We start from the raw sequence: 24,801 nt of genomic DNA on the forward strand, positions 1-24,801 counted from the left end.
AAACTAGACTGACACTAAGACATTCCAGGTGACTAAAATGTGACTAAAACTAAATGAAGTTTCAGTCCAAAGACTATGACTAAAACTAAAATAGACATTTGCTGCCAAAAACAACACTGGTGGTCGGTCACCCCTTCCATCTCTCTCCCCCATGTCCTGACAGCCTATACTCTCTATAAAGAATATAAAATAAAGGCGAAAACAACATTTAAAATAGTATTATATTTAGTCGGCTGAAACTATATATATAGACCAAAACTAAAACATCCCAGATGACAAAGAATGAGACTAAAACTAAATGAAAAAAACTTATAGTCAAAAGACTATAATATGACAACTCAATTAGAACGCACCGCTGGCTCAATGCCAGGGATTAAATATCCTATTCCATTTAACCCATTCTGAACGGGAACCCATTTTGGTGTTAGCATCATGTCGCGCTATGAGCTTGTAGGTCTGCTATTTTTGAAAAATCGAAGAGCGACTGACATAGAAGACATTTTTTAGAATCTGATCTCAGGTCAGAATGGAAAACTGTCAGGATGTAGAAGACAATTTTTTTAATCTGATCTCAGGTCAGAATGGAACTGTCAGGATGTAGAAGACAATTTTTAGAATCTGATCTCAGGTCAGAATGGAAAACTGTCAGGATGTAGAAGACAATTTTTAGAATCTGATCTCAGGTCAGAATGGAAAACTGTCAGGATGTAGAAGACATTTTTAGAATCTGATCTCAGGTCAGAATGGAAAACTGTCAGGATGTAGAAGACAATTTTTTTAATCTGATCTCAGGTCAGAATGGAAAACTGTCAGGATGTAGAAGACATTGTGCATTACATTCACCCATTCACACACACATTCACACACCTTTACATAGATTGTGCATTACATTCACACACACACATTCACACACCTTTACATAGATTGTGCATTGCATTCACCCATTCACACACACACACACACACACACACACACACACACACACACACACACACACACACCTTTACATAGATTGTGCATTACATTCACCCATTCACACACACACACACACACACACACACACACACACACACACACAACCACACACCTTTACATATATTGTGCATTACATTCACCCATTCACACCCATTCACACCCATTCACACCCATTCACACACACACACACACACACACACACACACACACACCTTTACATAGATTGTGCATTACATTCACCCATTCACACACACACACACACACACACACCTTTACATAGATTGTGCATTACATTCACCCATTCACACACACATTCACACACCTTTACATAGATTGTGCATTACATTCACCCATTCACACACACATTCACACACCTTTACATAGATTGTGCATTACATTCACCCATTACAATTTACAATTTAGGCATTTAGCAGACGCTCTTAATCCAGAGCGACTTACATTTAAGCAAGAACAAAAGCATGGGAATACATCACATAAAAGCATTTATCATGAAACGTGCGTAAGCTAAGAAAGTAACAGTGGAATATCTATATAATGAAACTATACATACACTATACATATAAACTATACATATTTACTACTATGATATACATATGTACTATGGCGTGCTATGACTATATACAATACAATTATAGTGCTGTCTACATAACATGGTATAAGTCTGTATCAAATGCTATCTAAGCTAACAGAAATGCTATCTAAGGGGGTAGGGTAAGTGCTATGGGCCATGATGGAGTCTGAAAAGGTGGGTTTTCAGGCTACGGCGGAAGATTGGGAGTGATGCTGCAGTTCTGACTGCAATGGGAAGTGCATTCCACAGTTTTGGAGCCAGAAGGGAGAGGAGTTTGGGACGTGTGGAGCGTTGTCCCGGCGTTTTTAGTGAGGGTACTTCCAGTTTCCCTGCGTTGGCTGATCTGAGTGCGCGGGAGGGTTTGTAGGGTTCAATCATACTTGCAAGATATGGGGGAGCCATACCTTTGGTTGCTTTGAATGCCAGCATGCCAGCATCATCTAATGTGATCCTGGGCTCTACACACCCTCCACCAACCTAGTCCCCATATATGGGGGACAAGGGGAGACCAACCTAGTCCCCATATATGGGGGACAAGGGGACACCAACCTAGTCCCCATATATGGGGGACAAGGGGAGAGCAACCTAGTCCCCATATATGGGGGACAAGGGGAGACAAACCTAGTCCCCATATATGGGGGACAAGGGGAGAGCAACCTAGTCCCCATATATGGGGGACAAGGGGAGACAAACCTAGTCCCCATATATGGGGGACAAGGGGAGAGCAACGGACTTGAACTCATGCTTCCTTCATGCCTGAGTGTCCAAGTTGCTCCTTTTACACCTGACAGGGGGGAGTTTCCCTGGTTGGACGTAGCGCGTGGAAGGAACACGTTATTCCAACCAGTTCCTTTCCCCTCCATCAGGCGCCCCGGCTGGCCAGGGGGAGGCAGTTTAGAGACCAGGATTGCAATTGATTTATAAAGCAAATATCTCTGCACTGGGGAAATTGCCAACATAACGATATACTGTATGAAATATTAAATGTATCCGTTTGTAAGAAGAGATCCTTAATAGACAAGGTTCTCCCGCTCAGCTCCGTTTGCTAGAACCAGTGTTGTTTTTGGCAAGACATTTCTATTTTAGTTTTAGTCATAGTCTTTGGACTGAAACTTCATTTAGTTTTAGTCACATTTTAGTCACCTGGAATGTCTTAGTGTTGGTCTAGTTTTAGTCGACTAAATGTCATGAGATTTTAGTCGACTAAATCTACAGTTGATTTAGTCGACTAAAATGTATTTTGGCGGGCCTTGATGCCGTCGTAATGAGTGTTTTTACACTTGCTGAAAATAGCCGATCTACAAGCTCACAACGCGTTGCGACGCGTTGTGAGCTTGTAGATCTGCTATTTTCAGCATGCAACCAAGTGTAAAATGACTTATAATGGATCTCTTGTCCACTAGTCCCTTCCTAACATTTTAGTCTATTCTATTCTATTTGTCAACGAAATTGTCCATATATTTAGTCTTAGTTTTAGTCACCATAGCTTAGTTTTCATTTAGTTTCCATTAGTTTTTGTCAATGGAAAAAGGTAGTCGACGAACATTTTTCGTCTTAGTTTTAGTCGACGAAAACAACACTGGCTAGAACTGAAGTAGACGTTGATAATACGAGGGCAGTTGTTCTAAAATAAAGTGTTTAAACTGTAGCCTAAAGATAGACTAATACCATAATATAAACTAAAGTGTTTAAACTGTAGCCTACCATGCACTTATTGAGCCTAAAGATAGACTAATACCATAATATAAACTAAAGTGTTTAAACTGTAGCCTACCATGCACTTATTGAGCCTAAAGATAGACTAATACCATAATATAAACTAAAGTGTTTAAACTGTAGCCTACCATGCACTTATTGAGCCTAAAGATAGACTAATACCATAATATAAACTAAAGTGTTTAAACTGTAGCCTACCATGCACTTACTGAGCCTAAAGATAGACTAATACCATAATATAAACTAAAGTGTTTAAACTGTAGCCCACCATGCACTTATTGAGCCTAAAGATAGACTAATACCATAATATATGCAAGAAGATCTGACTAGCAATGCCATTTCATCAGATATCATAGAGATCAGATTCATACGAGGTTTCCGCTGGACACACACTGGTCTGATTAACCCATTCTGACCCGAGATCAGATTCTAAAAAATGTCAGTCGTTCTTCGATTTTTCAAAAAATAGCAGACCTACAAGCTCGTAGCGCGCCACTCGGTGGCGCGCTATGAGCTTGTAGATCTGCTATTTTTCAATAGCTAAAGCATAACATGATGCTGACACCAAAATGGGTTCCCGTTCAGAATGGGTTAAACTCTTACCACTAAACTGTCATTCAGACAAGAGAAACACTGGAGACCCCTGGGGGTCCCCGGACCCCCCTGAAGGACCCCTGGGGGTCCCCGGACCCCCTGAAGGACCCCTGGGGGTCCCCGGACCCCCTGAAGGACCCCTGGGGGTCCCCAGCACCACCTCAGTGCACCTTGACAAACTCACCCCAAAACTACATAGAAATCAATCCGGACACTTCTATCATCAATAAGCATTTATTTGATGTTATAGTTTCAGAAATGCTTCCAGAGCATTAGGAATATAATAATAACATGTGTATAGCTGCTTATGAACGCTATAGACATTTACAATGTACTTTATGAACGCTATAGACATTTACAATGTACTTTATGAACGCTATAGACATTTACAATGTACTTTATGAACGCTAATGTACTTTATGAACGCTGCTAGACATTTACAATTGTATACGTCAATATTGTAACAAGAACATTACAGAGTACAACTGATCCAATTTTTTTTATCTTTTTTTTTTTTTTATGAAATAAAATACATGGAAAAAGTAATAAAAAACATGGCCTCCTCACGCATCAGAAGGACAATATCAGTCACCAGAAGCAGAGACGTGTGTTTCCAACCAGTCTAACGTTCATTAGAAGGACAATATCAGTCACCAGAAGCAGAGACGTGTGTTTCCAACCAGTCTAACGTTCATCAGATGGACAATATCAGTCACCAGAAGCAGAGACGTGTGTTTCCAACCAGTCTAACGTTCATTAGAAGGACAATATCAGTCACCAGAAGCAGAGACGTGTGTTTCCAACCAGTCTAACGTTCATTAGAAGGACAATATCAGCCACCAGAAGCAGAGACGTGTGTTTCCAACCAGTCTAACGTTCATCAGAAGGACAATATCAGCCACCAGAAGCAGAGACGTGTGTTTCCAACCAGTCTAACGTTCATCAGAAGGACAATATCAGCCACCAGAAGCAGAGACGTGTGTTTCCAACCAGTCTAACGTTCATTAGAAGGACAATATCAGTCACCAGAAGCAGAGACGTGTGTTTCCAACCAGTCTAACGTTCATTAGAAGGACAATATCAGTCACCAGAAGCAGAGACGTGTGTTATGAGAGGGTCAATACACCTGGGGAGGCGTGGCTGTCTGCGTGGCTGTCTGCGTGGCTGTCTGCGTGGTCGTTATGAGAGGGTCAATACACCTGGGGAGGCGCCACTCGGTGCCGCGCTACAAGCTTGTAGATCTGCTATTTTTCCAATAGCTAAAGTATATTCATTGGCCGGACCTCAACGTTCAATAGAAGGACAAGGTCTCTCTCTCTCTCTCTCTCTCTCTCTCTCTCTCTTAAACAATGTCTCTCTCTCTCTTAAACAATGTCTCTCTCTCTCTCTCTTAACCCATTCTGACCTGAGATCAGATTCATACGAGGTTTCCGCCGGACACACACTGGTCTGATGAACCCATTCTGACCTGAGATCAGATTCTAGAAATGTCAGTCGCTCTTCGATTTTTCAAAAATAGCAGACCTACAAGCTCGTATCGCGCCACTCGGTGGCGCGATATGAGCTTGTAGGTCTGCTATTTTTCAATAGCTAAAGCATAACATGATGCTAACACCAAAATGGGTGCACGTTCAGAATGGGTTTCTCTCTCTCTCTCTCTCTCTCTCTCTCTCTCTCTCTCTCTCTCTCTCTCTCTCTCTCTCTCTCTCTCTCTCTCTCTCTCTCTCTCTCTCTCTCTCTCTCTCTCTCTCTCTCTCTCTCTCTCTCTCTGATCAGAGACGTTGATCAGAGACGTTGTCTGTCCTAACAAAGACACACTGAGGAGTCAGTATAAAGCTTAAACCCAAACCCAGGGTAGAGAGCTTCAGTGAATCTGGTCTGGAAGGTATAAAGGTGTGTCAGTGAGTCAGAGGACACTTCATAGAAGGACAGAGTCCCTGCAGGGCAGTCTAGATGCACTGCTACTCTGTAGAGAGACTCACCGCTCTCATCCACTGCTCTGCTGTGGACAGAGGAACGACCAACAGGGAGGGTAGTCTCCCTACTATTGTGAAGGACAGAGTAACTGCCTCTACCACAGAACAGTCTCCAGGAATGATCATTGTCTCCAAGCTCACTACCCTCTCCTCTCCTGCTGATTGCTCTGTAAGCCCCTCCTATATAAACCTCTCCCCTCCACTCTACCTCCCACAGGTAACGGCCTCCAGAAAGACCCTCTGAACACAGAACCTGATTAACATAACCACTAAATCTATCAGGGTGGTCAGCGTATGGCTGAAGCTCCCCCCCCTTTGACCTTGTGACCTTGCTGTTCCTGTCAGACAGACAGAGTTTTCTGCTTGCTGTGTTTGGGTCCAGAGTGAGACGATGGGAATCTGATGAGAAAACAACACAGTAGAAAACATTAAATATTAAACATATTTATACCTGTCTCACCCTCCTCCACCACAGCTACCACCTGTCTCACTCTCCTCCACCACAGCTACCACCTGTCTCACCCTCCTCCACCCCAGCTATCACCTGTCTCACCCTCCTCCACCCCGCTACAAGCTGTCTCACCCTCCTCCACCCCCGCTATCACCTGTCTCACCCTCCTCCACCCCAGCTACCACCTGTCTCACCCTCCTCCACCCCCGCTACAAGCTGTCTCACCCTCCTCCACCCCGCTACCACCTGTCTCACCCTCCTCCACCCCGCTACCACCTGTCTCACCCTCCTCCACCCCGCTACAAGCTGTCTCACCCTCCTCCACCCCGCTACCACCTGTCTCACCCTCCTCCACCCCGCTACCACCTGTCTCACCCTCCTCCACCCCGCTACAAGCTGTCTCACCCTCCTCCACCCCGCTACCACCTGTCTCACCCTCCTCAACCCCGCTACCACCTGTCTCACCCTCCTCCACACCGCTACAAGCTGTCTCACCCTCCTCCACCCCGCTACCACCTGTCTCACCCTCCTCCACCCCGCTACCACCTGTCTCACCCTCCTCCACACCGCTACCACCTGTCTCACCCTCCTCCACCCCGCTACCACCTGTCTCACCCTCCTCCAACCCGCTAACACCTGTCTCACCCTCCTCCACCCCGCTACCACCTGTCTCACCCTCCTCCACCCCGCTACCCCCCGTCGTTTTGGATCTGCAGTTTAGGTACGGGGGATTCGCAGTCCCTATGGTTGGGACTGATGTGTGTGTGTGTGTGTGTGTGTGTGTGTGTGTGTGTGTGTGTGTGGTTACCAACAAGCATGAACAGACAGAGTGGTGTATGTGTGTGATTGGGTAATTTCTAGGAGGACAAGTGATGACCAGTGTTGCATCACAATGCGTTGTAGAATAGAAGCTTGTAAAAGCTTGTAGATCTGCTATTTTTAGCATGTAGCCAAGTGTAAAATCAACCATTACTATATGACGACATAAAGGCCGCCAAAATACATTGTAATTGCCTAAATCAATTGGAGATTTAGTCGACTAAAATCTCATGATATTTAGTCAACTAAAACTAGACTAACACAAAAACATTTCAGATGACTAAAATATAACTAAAACTCAATTAAGCTTTATTCAAAATGACTAAACTACAATCTAAACGTTGCTGTTAAAATCAACACTGACAGACAGACAGACAGACAGACAGACAGAGAGACAGACAGACAGACAGACAGACAGACAGACAGACAGACAGACAGGTACTCACATTGTGTAGGGAGTTGAGGATTAGTCCAGAGTTCTCCTCCATGTTTCACTCTGTAGGAAGTAGAACAACAATGCATCAATGTCTGACTGTCTAACACAACGTCTCTGACAATACAGTGTTTCTGCTACCATTATCTTCACCAGGGCAGGCAGCCTGACCGGACAAACTCACTGCCACCTGGCTTGGACCAGAGGACGTTAAAATACTGTTGTATTTACATTTCTAATATGATTTCTTACCATGGTACTGGCCAGCAGGCTGTGGTCATACAACGATACACTGAGGACACTCAAATGGAAACTGTTATGAAATGACTGAGAGGGAACCTTCTGTGTCCTCTCCTGTTAGACCTGCTATTTGAGCTTGTAGATCTGATGTTTGAGCTTGTAGATCTGCTAATTGAGCTTGTAGATCTGCTTTATGAGTTCTCAGAATGCTTAGGCATACTAGAGTTCATCTGGTTAATCACGTTTATTTTTATGCCAAATTAAAGTTTACATTTGAAGTATGCTACAATATAATCTTTTCATATAATTGTACGTTTCAATTAAAAGAATATTCCTTACATCCAGCATTATTAATTTGTGTGTAAATATTAACTAAATCAATCAATTTAAAGTTGACTTGAGGGAGTAATGTTCAGATGTGCAGAGTGGGAAGTCGGTCACAATGGTTGTGAAAATCACACCCATGTGAAGTGAGGGGCGCTCTTATCATTGTACATCATCATGGATCATCTCATACTGGCCAATCAGAATGCTTGTTTCCTGTTCTCACAAATTGACGTCATACTTGGCGGACATTTGACCTAATGTCTCCTTTCATTGTCGATGGAAAATATGAGACGTGTGGGGACAAGATGACGTACATTTTTCCTTCATTGTCGATGACATTTCATGATTTTGTGGGGACAGAATCTGTATATAGGAGGGGCTAACGCCCCTTATAAATACATGTCATCATAATTATGATTCCAAACTCTAGTCTATGAGGTCATAGATTACCCTGGATTCCATATTTGGGCATGCCTCACACTGAACTCCATGTATGGGCATAAAAGGGACTCGCAGACAGACAGACAGACAGACAGACAGACACAGACAGAGTCTACTCACTTGAGCGTTTCCAGTCCAGAGAAGTTCTCCAGTCCAGACACCGGCAAGACGTTGAAGGTCAAGTCTAATTCTCTCAGATGAGGATTAGATCTGAGAGCTGAGGCCAGAAGTTCACAGCTTCTTTCTGTCAACCAGCAGTTCATCAGTCTAAATGAGAAATAAAACACCACATGTTTGATTGCCTGCTATAAAATACATTATTCTGGATAGAAGACAGTGAAGCTGATAACTGGTGATGTCACAGACACAAGAAGGACATCTGCTGGAGCAAAAGACAATACAATTATTTGTATTATCGGCTATGTTTTTAAACATGTTGATAAATCATGAAAAATGCTAAAATGTTCTCTTACGGGGTCACTAGAAGACCCCCCCCATGCTAATTTCCCCAGTCAATCACTTAATCCACACTACGCGCCTGACTGTACCTTATCATTATTCTCGTCAAAGTGTGTTACTATGATATCAACCTTATTCACATGTATTCAATATTAATACTATAATCACATAAATCAATAATATCTGACCGTAGAGTCTCCAGTCTACAATGTGGACTCCTCAGTGCGTCACAGAGCAGGTCCATATTTGGCTCCAGGTGGTTGGAACTGATGTCCAGGTGTCTCAGATGGGACGGATTAGAACTGAGAGCTGAAGCCACAACTTCAATGTGTTCCTTCTCGAGTTTTCTGCCAAAACCAACAAGTCTGTAATGACAGATTAAATGTAAAATCAGAGATGATCAAAACAGGTGAGACCAAGTTTACTGTCAAGGAAGTAACCTGAGAGATCTTCTATTGCAGATCTACAAGCTCACATTGTGTCACATTGCAATGTTGCAGATCAGCTATTTTCAAAAACATATTTAAGTAAAATAATTGACAATAATAAATTAACACAATGATGGTGTGGGGGTCCCTGGCACACAATACATTCAGATAGAGGTCTGTTACATAATACATATTAATTCATACAAAGTCATTGGTTTGAGAACCACTGGTTTACATTAAACACTGCAGTGAATGAACCAGCAGTTGTGACCAAGCAGTCTTTTAACACATTTAGACCTGAGGCCGATTCTTAGAAAATGGCTTCTAAATCATCACAGTTCTAAATCATCACCCTGTTTCTATGTTCAGTGCACTAGTTCTCAAACTATTTCATGTCAAGGACCCCCAGAATTATATGTAATTGGCTGCGGACCCCCATCTGAAAATATGTTGTTCCAGGGACCCCCCCCCCCCCCGAAGCAAAGATTTGAGTTAAAAATGTTTGCTCTGAAAGAATATTCAAAGATTTGCGCCACATTTTCACGATTTAAAAGAAATAGCAGATCTACAAGCTTGTAGCGCGGAGCGCTATGAGCTTGTAGACCGGCTTTTTGGGGTAATTTGTGATGATTCCACCTCTGTGTGCGTGCGTGCGTCCATGCATGCAGTATGCATGTGTGTGCGTGCGTGCATGTCTGTTTATTATTTGTATTATTTTTTAATGAATGAATGTAGTAGTTATAATCATTTTAAATATAGTATTTGTAATGAATGAATACAGTAGTAATATATGAGTGAATGGTGCTCAGTCATTTTGTTATTCACAGGACTACTAACCTGGCTGTTGTGCAGTTCCTCACAGCTGGGATCAGTCTCAGTCGCCCCGCATTGCCTGTGTTGTATTTGTCCAGGTCCAACTCCTCCAGAACCTGCTCTGACATCAGCAGCATGGATGCCAGAGCTGAACACTGGGTCTCAGAGAGTTCCTTCCCTGATCTGCTCTCTGACTCCAGGTACTGTTGGATCCCCTGACTTACTGACGGGTCGTTCATCTCCATCAGACATTGGAAGATGTTGATGCATCTGTCAGGAGAGGCACGGCGAACATTCATCTTCTTCAGGTTGTTGATGACTCTCTGGATCTCCTCTGGACTGTTCTTTGTCTGACCCAGCAGACCTCCTAACAGACTCTGGTTGGACTGCAGTGAGAGACCATGAAGGAAGCGGACAAAGAGGTCCAGGTGGCCACTCTCACTCTTCAGGGATTTTTCCATGGCTCTCTCCAGGAAGTCATCCAGGGTCATTTCTTCTTCTCCTCCCAGGAATGTCTTCAGTACCTCCATGTTCTTCTGTGTGAAACAGTGGAACAGGTAGACTGCAGCCAGGAACTCCTGGATGCTCAGGTGAACAAAGCAGTAGACTGTTTCGTGGTAAGAAGCACCATCTACTCTGAAGAATGATGTGCACATGCCTTGTGCACATGCCTTGTTCACATCAAGACCACAGGCTTCCAGGTCTTTCTGGTAGAACAGGATCTGATCTTCGATCATTTGGTTAAATGCCAACTCGCCCAGCTTCAGAATGAACGGTCCTTCTGCCTTCATGAGCTCCTCTTTTCTCTTTTTCGTCGTCTTATCTGATTTACCATACTTCTTCTCCATCTGCTTCGTCAGAGCCGTCAGGAATTCACAGTACATCTGAACCAGGGTCTCAGGGAGCTGGTCTTCCATGTTTCTGTGCTGCACAACAAAAGCAAGGATCCAACAGAAGACTGGGATTTCACACATAGTGGAGAGGATCTTTGATTTCTTGATGTGTGAGATGATTAAGCTGGTCATCGAGTTGGCCTTGTTCTCATCATTGAAGATCTTCATGAACCTCTTCTTGAAGTACTCCCTCTTCTGGTCATCTGTGATGAACCCTCTTATTTCTGTCATCCTGTCAACAAGGTCGAGTCGATCAGGGATCTTATCCACTGCTGCAGGCCGTGAGGTGATCCAGATGCGAGCGGAGTGAAGCAGTTCACCCTTGATCAGGTTTACAATCAGCTCCTCGACCGGCAGGGATTCCTCAACATTCGTGATGATGGAATCTTTCTCGAAATCCAACGGAAGCCTGTTTTCATCGAGCCCATCAATCATGAACATGACTTTGCAGGGACATGTTTTGTAGTCGTTTGACTCCTGCACTATTCTGAAGATGTCATTCAGTGCTTCTTCCGTAATCCCTCTGGTTTCCTTGACACATTCGTGAAGTAGCTTCGCCAGAGAAAAGCTTTCTCCCTCGTGAAGATTTAACTGGCGGAACGTCAATGGGAACACGAGATGGGGGTCTCGGGGGAAACGGCCCATGGTCCAGTCGTGAATAAATTTGTGTAAGAGGAAGGATTTTCCAATTCCTGCGACACCAACAGTGAGCACTACTCTTTCATTTATTCCAGAATTATACAATTCCCAGAGTTGGATTGGTTCGTCCAGTCCTGCCCTGTTCATCTCCATCTGTCTGACCTCATGATACCTGTGCATGCTTGTGAAGCTGGTGTTTATGTTGTAGATCGGGACACAGACGTCGTCAAACTTCATCTTGGACTCATTGTCCAATTTTACACATAGATATGTGTTTTTCATCTTGTTCTTGTAGCCAGTAATGTAACCGCCTGCTATTTTCACCAACAGATCTGTAATGAACAAAGCAATTCTTAAACAGCTTCAGGAGAAAGAGATCTGCCAGATCAAGCTCTACAAAACAATATAACATTTACCATTTCAATCTTTCTTTTCAATAACATGTTTGTTAACAATGTTGTTAAACTCTAAGTCTAACTATGGACCTTCTGATTCCCAGAATGCCTCTCTACCCAGTGCTGTGATAAGACACTGTTTCCATGACCATGTTTCTTAGACCTTTCTGCTGTGATAAGACACTTATTGTCAGCTCACCTTCAGCAGAGGCAGATGCAGCTTCTGCTTCGGGTTGTGATGGAAGAGACTGAGTGGACCTGCTGTGGAATGAAGAACATGTTATACTGACTATGTATTCATCTACCAATCCTATAGAAATACTACATGTTATACTGACTATAGAAATACTACATGTTAAGCCCACCCACACACCGGCTGCGTTCCCCGCACGTCGCCGCGCGGCGGACACAGCCGCCTCCATTATTTTCAATGAACCTATCGCACACCGGCTGCGTCCGACGTGCGCTGGCACGCGGTCACGCCTCGCCTGCCGCGCCGATGCACCGCTGTTCTATTTTCCAGGCGTTGCCGCGCGGCCTCCACCCGGCTATCCGTGGGCATGGCAATGGAATATAGTCAACAAAACTCCCCAGCCGCATGGTAGCGCGCCGCCTCCTGTTGGTGTTGCCGTGCGGCTATGGCGCGCGGCAATACTGTGCCGTGGCGGTACGCGCGGCGGTCGCAGCCGGTGTGTGGTGGGCTTTATACTGACTATGTATTCATCTACCAATCCTATAGAAATACTACATGTGGCCCAGGCCGTAGCGTAACGGTCTGGGCACCGGATTGGTAATCCAGTCGCAGTGTGCCGCGGGTTCGACTCCCGGACCTGACACGGCCTTTACTGCATGTCATCCCCCCATCTCTCTCCCGTTTCCTGTCAGCCTACTGTCTGTCCCTTCAAAAAATCAATAAAAGGCGTAAGCCGCAAAAAAATATCTTAAAAAAAAAAAAGAAATACTACATGTTATGCTGACTATGTATTCATCTACCAATGTCGCAATGTTAGCATCACAATGCGTGCTACATGTAACATTAGCATCACAATACGTGCTACATGTAATGTTAGCATCACAATGCGTGCTACATGTAACGTTAGCATCACAATGCGTGCTACATGTAACGTTAGCATCACAATGCGACGTGGTACATGTAACGTTAGCATCACAATGTGTGCTACATGTAACGTTAGCATCACAATGCGTGCTACATGTAACGTTAGCATCACAATATGTGCTACATGTAACGTTAGCATCACAATGCATGTTACATGTAACATTAGCATCACAATGAAAAACTACAACCCTGTCATGATTATGAACATCCTGGCTAAAAATAACACTGCTAGTTTAAAAGGATCTCTGGCTAATAAGACTTAAATACGCCTTAAAGCATTATACTTCTATAACTAACCAGGGATGCTTTTAAGAATCAGGATCAACGTGTGACTGTGGAGCATAGTGAGTGTACATTATCTTGTACTGATGTTAAAATGTACATTAACTTGTATTATCATACAGAACTTCATAGAAAATTAATTGAAATCACAATTACTCACAGATCTTCTAGAAGGAGATTCTCGTGTGTCTCAAGACATTGTTGGAAAATGTCTTTAGACGTGCTGGAGTTCAGGAGCGCATAGAGTTCCCTCATCCTCTCCTCAATGGTGGACTTGGACCTCACTTTATTGTAGTCCTCTGTGGTGATGATCGTCTTCTCAAGGAGCAGATCCAGGATGGGATTCAGCCTGGTCACTCTCTCAATGAGCACTGCCCGGTGTTGGTCAACAAAGTGACCCGCTGAAGATAAGTGGAATGAACATTGGTTGCTAGTTGTTGTTGTTGGTGAAACTGCCAGTATTTCCCTCCACACCAAATGTCTTCTTCCCTCTAAGACCCCCTTTACACGAGAACGATGTTCATAAGAACGGCAGAAAAACGTATCGCTTGCTGGGGGCCGCTTAGATGAGAATGGCGTTTTCAAAACACAACTAAGTGAAACCACCTATCAAAGAGTGGAAGTCTTTGTATTGTGGAGTCACACCCCCCCCCCCCCCCCCCCCCCCCCCCCCCCCACAAGGTGAGTGTCCCCAAAAGGGAGGAGCTACCTTGTGCGGTTTTCCTATGGAAATTATAGATGTTGGCTATGTGTGGACCAGTGATGCACTCTAGGGGTGAGAAAGGGCATCACAACAACGTCATTTTGGTACTTTGGTGCGCATGCACGAAGACCCGTGGTTCTATTTTATTCGATTTGTGTCGCTGTGAGCCTCGATGGTCTGTATATCTGTCTGTATAGAAATGTGCCTGTAAATGTTGTTATTGTGATATTATGATCCTTATTTGTACTCATTATATAGTGTGTTTATTTGCTTGTATGTTCTGCGGTTGAAGTTGTGTTTTGTGTATTTCTTTCTATTGCAGTAAAATTACCTGCTGAGCTACTACTGGCTACTACACTGCTATTACCAAACCAATGCTAGTAGAGGATCACGCATCGTGCGGACTGGCCTAGTCTATATATCAAAGTTTAGATTAGTGTATGTGTGTTCGTGTATGAGTGTGTAATGTGTGTCATTATTATTTTCTATATAAAAAGAACAAAATCCATCTTCAGTGTGGTTTGAGTGTTATTGAAAAGTGGAGTAATTGCACAGTAAGGTCGGGTTCCAGCGAGCCTTTTCAGAGGGAAATCACTCGTCAAATCTCTAGATAAAGTGATATCTGAACAGTAATTTCACGCTACCAGTAATTTTACGCTACCTACCAGTAGGCTAATCTTACAATCTTATAACCCTGTGATCAAGTGATCACAGTGAAGCAAGTGAGGGTATTTAGCATTTGGCCAGTCCGTACCCGTGAAGCCGAGTGTGAATAGCCATTGTTATACCAGTGGGCTAGCCTTTTGGGAGAGGAAGAGGAGCGGGACTGGCGACGTCGCCTTAAAAGTACCGTGTCAACCCCGTGCCAAGCCGAAGAAGAGTCGGGACTTGGATCGGGACGTTAGAGGGACTTCCCAACTCTCCAGACCAGAGACAAGAGGCTACCAATCTAAGGAAGGACGTCGATGCTAACCCCGCAGCCTCGAGTGAAGGACCTCGTCGCACAGTGGAGCATTGCGTACAAGCGCACCACACAATAGTGTTACAAAGGGCCGGACGTTCTCATGAGCCGTTCCCTGAAGTGAAGTGTGTTGTGTTCATTGACTAAGTGCTTGCATTGCTGAGATACCATCGTTGTTCATGTCTGCTAACTGGATAACATCAGGGGGATCTAAAGCTAAGTGCTAACATTGCTAAAGTGCATTTATTTGCTGTTGGAAAGTGACATTTTCTCCCTAACGTAAACCAGAAGACCTGACGACGTGAAGGAAAGGAACGGTGAGTCGGCAGGGGTGTGTTGGCAGAGAATGGCCACTTGGCGGCGGTATTGACTTTTTTATTGACGTTGCATTTTCTAAGTGACATTTGTGAGTGTACTGACGGGGGTTGACCACAGTGGGTCGCCATGGCACCACTTGATGACTTGAAAAAGGAACGCACCAATGCACAAAGGGTTTTTACCAGGAGAGTCAATAAAATAAATGACAGTTTGGACCTGTTAAGTGGAGAAGAGCTACTTAACGAGCAGAAGGGTCTTCAGATGGTTTATGATGTGTTCTGGGGCATTAATGATGATTACCTAGATGCACTGGAGGAGAATGCAGACTCCGACCAAAATGAAGTCACTGATGTGAAAGATAAAGGAGAGAGCTGTCGGCAAAAATACAGAAACACAATGTTGCAGCTAAAAAGCACAGTATGGAGAGACATTGTGTCGGACCAGTTCCAGAAGGCCATGGTGTCGTGCCAGGCGCGTCAGTCCCAACAGTAGGAGTGGTGGCGCCAAAGCTGACGCTGGCTCCTCTGAGTCTTCCAAAGTTTTACGGGGATAGGAGGAACTACATGCGCTGGAGAGAGAACTGGGTAAAACTGCAACGCCTAGCTGAGCCATCGGGCTTACCGGAATTGCAGCTTTTCCACCTGCTAGACAGTCTTGACAAAGCGGTAAAAAACGAACTCAGACTGGAGTATTATCGCGATGTGACTGACGTTTTCAATGCGTTAGACGATCGGTATGGGGACGTCTCCTTGATCGCTGATGACATCGTCATGGAGTTGCAGGAGATGCCGGCAGTGCGTGGGAACCAGCCAAGAGAGACTTTACAGTTAATTCAGAAAGTGGAACGCGCTCTGGATGACCTGACTGACTTGAAGTGTGCTGGGGTTATTAATAACCCGTTGGTGGTCCGTGCGCTTGAAAGCAAATTACCGCATGACCTGCAGACACGGTGGCTTGTGTTTCAGTCCGATCCATTGAACCGGATCTCTACATTGAACCGGTTTAGTGGACTGTTGCACTTTCTTCGGTGTCAAAAGACAGTCCTTTCACGGCAGGAGCAACTGCAGGCTAAGCGGCCGGACAACGCCAGGGCAAGTGAGCCACAGCCTCACAGTAAGCAGACGGGAGACAAAGCACAAGAACGGCGGGCATTCACCAAGGCAACAGTGAGTGGGGAGAAGGATAGCTCGTCGCGGGGCTCCTGTGTAGCTTGTGGAGAGGAAGAGCTTATGCAAAGAAGGTGAAGGCATGTCTGAAGTGTTTGCATCCCCATGAGGGGACGTGTCGGAGGAACTTTTTGTGCAGGAACGACGAGTGCAAAAAGGGGGATAGTCCTTCGGATCACCACTTCCTTTTGTGTTTTAAACCACGGCCCGTCAAAGGCACTATTTCCAGTGACAATGTGAGTGATGGTGCAAGAGGGGGGTCCAGAGTGGATGAGGACAGAGAGCCTCGGAGCTCAGCTGCACAGCAGGAGAGTGTCTCAGAGAAGATCAGCTCACTGGAGAAACAGTTGGCTGAACTCAGGCAGGCTCACACGCATCAGGTGAAGACAACTGTCTGTGTGGGGACAAGGGGGCCAAAAGTACACCCGGTCCTCATGATGTTAATCAACGTCGAAACCATGCGAGGAGACTGGATCGGAACGTTGATTGATTTAGCGTCCGATACCAACTATATAACCCACCAGGCTGCAGAGAGGCTGGGGTTATACGGGGAACCTGTCACACTAGCTGTACATGGTGTGGCTGGGATGAAGACTACAGTGAAAACGAGGAAGTATACTGTGGAGTTGAATGTGGCAACAAGAAAAGGGTCTCGCCCAGTTCACAAGATGGACTGCTATGGTCTAGATGAGATTGCCAGGATCGGTTATGCAGTGGATGTGAGGCGTTTGGAGAAGCTCTTTCCACGAGCTGGAGATCTCACGCGTCCACATAAAGTGGAACTGCTCATCAGTGCCAGGGAGGGTCGCCTCGCTCCTCAGCGTTTGAGGAGGCGTGGTGATTTAGTCCTGTGGGACGGCCCTTTGGGGAGAACGGTTACAGGCGTGCATCCTGACCTGACTGAGGACGTGGAGGTGACGGCACAGGTGGCTACACATTGTGCTCTGACTCTGAGAGCGGAGACTGTGCGGGTGGAAAGACCTGTTAGCTGTCCAAAGCAGAGCTGTGGAGAAGGCTCGACCTGTGGGGAAGTCTCGACTGCTGCCTGCATAATTGAGGAGAAGAGCGTCGTAACGGACGGCACGTACGTGGATGACCTGCTCCTTTCCCACAATGTCCCCGAGAGACTGAATGACATTTTGGCGGGGGTCAAGACCATTCTGGCCACTGGGGGGTTTCAACTGAAGCTTTGGGTGCGGTCTGGCCAAAGTGGGAGGCAGGGAGTCGGCGAGAGCAAGCGAGGGACTGTCTTATTGCCAAACCGGTTGCGTGAGGAGGACAACAAGGCACTTGGGGTTGGTTACCACGTGGGGGAGGACAACCTCTACCTCATAGTGGCAATCAATTTCTCGGTACGGAAGAGGAAACTGCACACAGGGCTTGACCTCACCGTGGACGAAGTGGAAAGAGAGACATCAGACCCTCTTACTCGTCGTGAGCTACTGAGTCAGGTGGCTGGGTTGTATGACCCTCTTGGTCTTGCAACGCCTCTCAAGCAGAAGGGTGTCGTTCCGGTGAGGAGAGCGTTTCAAGAAGCTGGAACGTTGACGAAGGACACCTGGGATAAGCCTCTTTCTGACGAGCTTAAAGAGTTTAAAGAGTACGCTCGGTTGAGCTCTGTCAGGTTTCCCAGGTCCATTACTCCACCTGGCTGGGTGGGTAAGCCCTGGGGAATCACCTTCTCTGACAGAAGTTCAGAGTCGGATGGAGCAGTGCTTTACTTGCGCTGGGACACAGCACCAGTGGAGGAGTGGCCAATGAAGTCAGCTGCGGAGGTGGCTGCTGGGTCAAGGGAGGCTGTTGGAGCACCGCAAAGGAAGGCGTTTACTGCTGTCACTACTAGGGCTCAGGCTAAGCGCCAGGGTCCTACGTCAGGTAGTGATGGTGACTCTGACTCGTCTCCAGGCGGTGATGGGAGGTCTTCGCCGATCAACGACGGTGGTACACCAGCTGCTGCTGATGTGGAGTCTGGGTCGGACTTAGAGGAAGAACCTGCGGTGATGTCTATTGACTGGACGAAGAAGCTGTGGGGGTCGGCTCTCATTGACCATGTGGACTTGATGTGTAGTAGCACGCTAACCAAGCTCTGCAGGGCGGTGGGCTACTGGCGCCGACTAATAAAGAATTTGATGAATCAGTTTTGGAGGCGGTGGAGTCAGCTGGCGGGGCCTCAACTGTTCGTGCGGCGGAAGTGGCACGTTCCAGTCCGGAACGTTGCTGTCGGCGACCTGGTGTGGATGGCGGATCAAAACGCTCTTCGTGGACGGTTCCGGTTGGGTCGAGTAGAGGAGGTGTTTCCGGATGGCCAGGGCGTCGTGCGGGATGTCGTGGTGCGGACGTGTCCGTGTCAACCAATCAGCTGGTCGCAGGTGCGGAAAGACGGAGCGTCGGGGCCATCGACCTTGCTCCGGAGAGATGTGAGGCGGCTGGTGGTCCTAATTCCAGTGGAGGACCAACAACAAAGTCCTCACTGAGAAATACCCAAACAAAAGACTATTTGACTTTGTGTGTGTTTCCTTTCAGTAAGTGGGTGTTTCTCTGTGAGGTGGCTGAGAGTGGGTATATCTGCTCTCAGTTAAGGAGTTAGGTCGTCGTACTGAACTCCTTTAGTTAGTTTTATACTTAGTGATGATTGCATGTTGGATAACATTTGTTTCTTTAACTATTTTCTCTTTTTTCTGTGGGTGAACTGTTTAAGACTTGCTTATTTTTTACGTGTGCCAATTTAGGTAAATATTCGGAAGTAGGATTGTGTGACCTACTTCGTTCGTGTCACTCGTAGGTCAAGTGGGAGGTGTGCGGTTTTCCTATGGAAATTATAGATGTTGGCTATGTGTGGACCAGTGATGCACTCTAGGGGTGAGAAAGGGCATCACAACAACGTCATTTTGGTACTTTGGTGCGCATGCACGAAGACCCGTGGTTCTATTTTATTCGATTTGTGTCGCTGTGAGCCTCGACGGTCTGTCGGTATGTATAGAAATGTGCCTGTAAATGTTGTTATTGTGATATTATGATCCTTATTTGTACTCATTATATAGTGTGTTTATTTGCTTGTATGTTCTGCGGTTGAAGTTGTGTTTTGTGTATTTCTTTCTATTGCAGTAAAATTACCTGCTGAGCTACTACTGGCTACTACACTGCTATTACCAAACCAATGCTAGTAGAGGATCACGCATCGTGCGGACTGGCCTAGTCTATATATCAAAGTTTAGATTAGTGTATGTGTGTTCGTGTATGAGTGTGTAATGTGTGTCATTATTATTTTCTATATAAAAAGAACAAAATCCATCTTCAGTGTGGTTTGAGTGTTATTGAAAAGTGGAGTAATTGCACAGTAAGGTCGGGTTCCAGCGAGCCTTTTCAGAGGGAAATCACTCGTCAAATCTCTAGATAAAGTGATATCTGAACATACCTACTAGAGCACGCCTCCAGGGAAGAGCTACCCACTAGAGCACGCCTCCAGGGAGGAGCTACCTACTAGAGCACGCCTCCAGGGAGGAGCTACCCACTAGAGCATGCCTCCAGGGAGGAGCTACCCACTAGAGCACGCCTCCAGGGAGGAGCTACCTACTAGAGCACGCCTCCAGGGAGGAGCTACTTACTAGAGCACGCCTCCAGGGAGGAGCTACCTACTAGAGCACGCCTCCAGGGAGGAGCTACCCACTAGAGCACGCCTCCAGGGAGGAGCTACCCACTAGAGCACGCCTCCAGGGAGGAGCGCACTGACAGCGCTCGTCTGTATATGTTTTTCTGTCCTGAACTAATGGAACTCTCTTGCAGTGACAAGGAGACCGCCAAGGACAAGAATCCCATTCTGCTCATTATTGTGCCCTCCCAGGCTTACAGTACGTTGAGTCTGACTTTCTGTTCATTATTGTGCCCTCCCAGGCTTACAGTACGTTGAGTCTGACTTGCTCCCTGTTTAAGTTTGTTCACTAAACACCCTTGAAACCGTCCCATCCTTGTCTTGGTTCTGGTAACAGACGCACGACCGCCTGCCCGCCCCCCCCCTGCCTGCCTGCCAGCCAGCCAGCCAGCCAGCCAGTCAACCAGCGCGCACACACACACACAGTCACCTCACCTTCAGCTGCTCCTGCTCCTGTAGACGTTGCACTTGACATTGGTGGGTCAGCGGCTGTAGCTCCATGCTGGTCTGATGTCAGAAAAGACAAAAGTCCAAAGTAAGAGCTTGAACAGATCTACAAGCTGTATTTTTCAGAATGGACAAAATTATTATAATGTTTCAATACAGAATGAGATCATATCAACATCGGTAATATCGGTTATCAGCCATAACAGCAACATTAAATTGGCTATTTTTCCCAAAATGTTTTTTTTTAAAGAATTAATTTGGACGTTTTCACTTGTTTAATCCCAAAGGGGATTTATCTTTCTTTGTTTAAAAGGATCCCTGGCCACTTATACTTGCCCTCTATATCTAAAAAATAAAAACACCTTAAATATTTGTATTTCTTTCATAAATAGAGAATCTTTCACTCAATAGGAACTGCTCCTGTCCAAGTTGAGGATGTCATATGACATACTGTATGTCCATGTGTGGTCCAGCCCCAGGGAATGTATGGAATGCACATGCTAATAAAAAAGTATTTAAATATTGCTTTGACCCTCATATTATTCTTAGGAAGTATTAAGTTGTTTTATTAGCATATGCATTCCATAGGGCTGGACTAGCTCTGGTCCATAGCCTTACTGCTTAAGGCTATGGACCAGAGATAGGGCTGGACCACACATGGACATATCAGCAACCTGCCATGGGAGCAGTCCCTATTGATTGAAAGATTCTCTCTTTATGAAAGAAATAAAATGTTGATGGCGTTTTAAAATAAAATAAAAATCATAGAGGGCAAGTATAATGTTTTAAGTCATATTTGTCTTATTAGCCAGGGATCCTTAAGGTTTGGAATTTATCCCAATAGGAAAATTCACATCGAAATTGAGGTTTCAGAGAAAATAATCGAGGTTATTTTTTAGGCAAAATCGTGCAGCCCTAACAGATGGTAGTAGTAGTAGTAAATGGAGGCTATAAACACAGTGTACAGATGGTATTAGTAGTAGTAAATGGAGGCTATAAACACAGTGTACAGATGGTATTAGTAGTAGTAAATGGAGGCTATAAACACAGTGTACAGGACTGCATTTATTCTCAGAGGCTCTCTCTATGATTGCTGCCAATTAATCCTTCTACTAAACAGTTAGGAATCCTAAGCTAAGTATGTCCTTCTAGAAGTAGTGTTAGTGAACACAACTATAATAAATATCTTTATCTAACTGTGAGGCACGCACGCACACACACACACACACACACACGCACGCACGCACGCACGCACACACGCACACAACTTACCTCTCAGTTTGGCAGCTCTCTCTCGTCTTGCCTTCTCTTCTAAAGCTGAGATGTGAGACAGTGATTGGTTAGAGTGGAGACATCATCATATTGCGTCCGTCTCCGTGTGTGTGTGTGTGTGTGAAAATAATCGGTTATTTTTTTTAGGCAAAATCGTGCAGCCCTAACAGATGGTATTAGTAGTAGTAAATGGTGGCTATAAAAACAGTGTACAGATGATATTCTAGTATAGTGTTACATTAGACATTAAGATAAACTTTTCATGCTTTCAATGAATTATGCAGTCAAACAAAGTAGACGTTACATCCACCTGGCAAAACAAATACAATTAAGCGCCTTTTCTTTACTTTCTTACCTGGCAGCGCAGCAGAAGGATTCCATTCATTGAGTTGTGGATACGTGTCGAGAATCTCTGGCTCTTTGAGAAGTGTAAGGAACTGAGATGAAGCTCCCTCTCCTCTACTAATCACTGCATCAATAAGTTTAATACAAGCCTTTTCTCGCTGTTCTATATCCATCAGGCGATTATAAATTCTTGTATCAATAATTCCCTCACAATGAGCATGCTGTAGAATGTGGAGATCTGATCTGAGCCACTTGATCAGTTCCATCTTGTTGGCCACCAATATGTCCACAGAGCCCTATAGGATGAGTAGCAGGTAGTCTTTTCAATATGCAAATTAATTGTATTAATGAACCTTATTTTGAGCTGCTATTTGCCAGTAAACCAACCTGTAGAGGATCTCCGTGAGAGGAAGCCATGGTCTTCTCTGGAGGAGGCACAGCTGTTGAACAAAGAAGAAATGTAACCTTTTCTCATTGGAGGGAGTGTAAGTGCTGTTATTCAAATGTTTACTTTAAAAATAGCTAAAATACAATTCATGGTCATAAGCTCATAAAGCATAATTCATAGTAATTTCATGATGCAATAATAAATATATATATACATAATTGATTTCATATAAGGTTAAAATGTAAAACATGTGATGATAACTTTTTGAGGCAGAAACAAGTTCCCTGTCTGTCAGTAACACTGGACCATGATTGACTGATTGAGGCATGATTGCCTGGCATTGCACACAGGTGCTACAAACCTTTGTCTCACTCATTGAGGCGTGGGCTACACGACTCTGGGTGTTTTTTCAAACGCACATTTCTATGTGCGTTTGGGCCTTTCAGCCAGACGCAAACGGCGTTTTCGGCCACTCAAACTGAGGTTTTTGGCAACGGATTCGAAAAGATCCGGATGGTGGACCTGTGTAGTCATGCGAAACGGAGTTTTTGAGGAAGGATGACGTCACCTCCCTAGTCGCGCATGTTCGTTGTTGCTTTTAACACTGAGCATGCGCATCAATTCATGGATTGAAAAACGAACAACTTCCGGGGTGAACGACGCGAGGTTACCATAGAAACGACAACAAACACGATGGAAGCTAGCGCCACCTGCGCGGGCGGATCCACACCATCTAATATAAACACAAACCCCATTCTGCCAGTTGCCTCGCTAGCCTAGTGGACTACTACGCAGACTTGAAATATATGCTTTGCTTCGCTTCGCTGGTTCGCGCCCCACTGCCGCCGCTCTTTTTACAACCGCAGACTTTTTAATAGTTTTTAGATTAAGGTTGGTGAATGCGTTGCTCCCCTGCTTGCGGTTATGTATGCAAGCAGGGGAGCAACACATCCTTCACCAAACTTAATCCAGTCTTTTTAATGCAACCTTAATCCAAAAACGATTAAAAAGTCTGCGGTTGTAAAAACAGTGGCGGCAGTGGGGCGTGAACCAGCGAAGCGAAGCAAAGAATATATTACAAGTGTGCGTAGTAGTCCACTAGGCTAGCAAGGCAGATGGCAAAATTGGGTTTGTGTTTATATTAGAAGGTGAGTTCTACAGTTGATCACTAGACGGAGCCCTGTCTGCACGTACTACCGGGTTACGTGGGGGGATTTATTGGGAAACCAGCTCACCGCGCATGCTCAGAACATTTTTCTATTGCGTTACATATTTCTTATTGCCACCTACTGGCATGTTGGAGTCAAAAATGACCGTTTTGGGTTGAATGTGTGGACACAGACATCTTTGTCGTATGGGCCCCTGCCCATACGACAACGGAGTACGAAGATATCCGTTTTATTAAAGATTGAGTATGTGTAGCCTGGGCCTCAGACTCTGGTCTACACAAGGAAGCAGCACACTGAGCACACAGTTCAGTGTGTTACAAACTTTAACGTCTGAAGTCAAAGACAGGCGGTCAAAGGAACATTCTAAAGACTATGAAACACAAGATTCAAGGACCTTTTCCACAACAAGCGGCCAACGAGGTATTATTATATTTAGAATTAGTATTTGTTGCGTTGTTTGTTTGACGGACACGTTCATCTGCGCATCGCGCATTTCCTCGTATGTTTTGTTTGATCAATATTTGTATTGTGATGCACTTCGCTGATTGCTTATGTGTTTATTATTTTGTGTGAACAATACAGTTCTCACGGCATGGAACGGAGGGATGAGAAGAATGCCTGACAATAAATGCCCGTTTACAAAGAACCCCACCTGTGTCGTCAATGTTGTGAGAAGAGCTACAGGGAGTGTAAACTCCACCTCATTGGACAGAACTCACTGGTCCTCATTCACAACGGTATACGCTCATAACGTGACACTACGTGAGCAGAGCGTGAGCGGACAGGCATTTAC

At 45.1% G+C, this 24,801-nt stretch overlaps 1 protein-coding gene across 1 annotated transcript; it reads right to left on the reverse strand.

Moving 5' to 3' along the window:
* Positions 1 to 6,194: 6,194 nt before the first annotated feature.
* LOC310864596 (NLR family CARD domain-containing protein 3-like) lies at positions 6,195 to 15,435 on the reverse strand (the record flags this gene model as incomplete). The annotated part of the gene is made up of 8 exons (XM_083773285.1): positions 6,195 to 6,252; positions 8,685 to 8,831; positions 9,212 to 9,388; positions 10,289 to 12,128; positions 12,391 to 12,452; positions 13,751 to 13,991; positions 14,300 to 14,359; positions 15,423 to 15,435. The coding sequence occupies 8 exons, from the start codon at positions 15,433 to 15,435 to the stop codon at positions 6,195 to 6,197; spliced, it is 2,598 nt and encodes an 865-aa protein (XP_083629411.1).
* Between the last annotated feature and the right edge of the window lie 9,366 nt (positions 15,436 to 24,801).

This window comes from Protomyctophum parallelum, assembly GCF_964188405.1.
Source record: "Protomyctophum parallelum genome assembly, chromosome: 9".
Taxonomy (NCBI): Eukaryota; Metazoa; Chordata; class Actinopteri; order Myctophiformes; family Myctophidae; genus Protomyctophum; species Protomyctophum parallelum.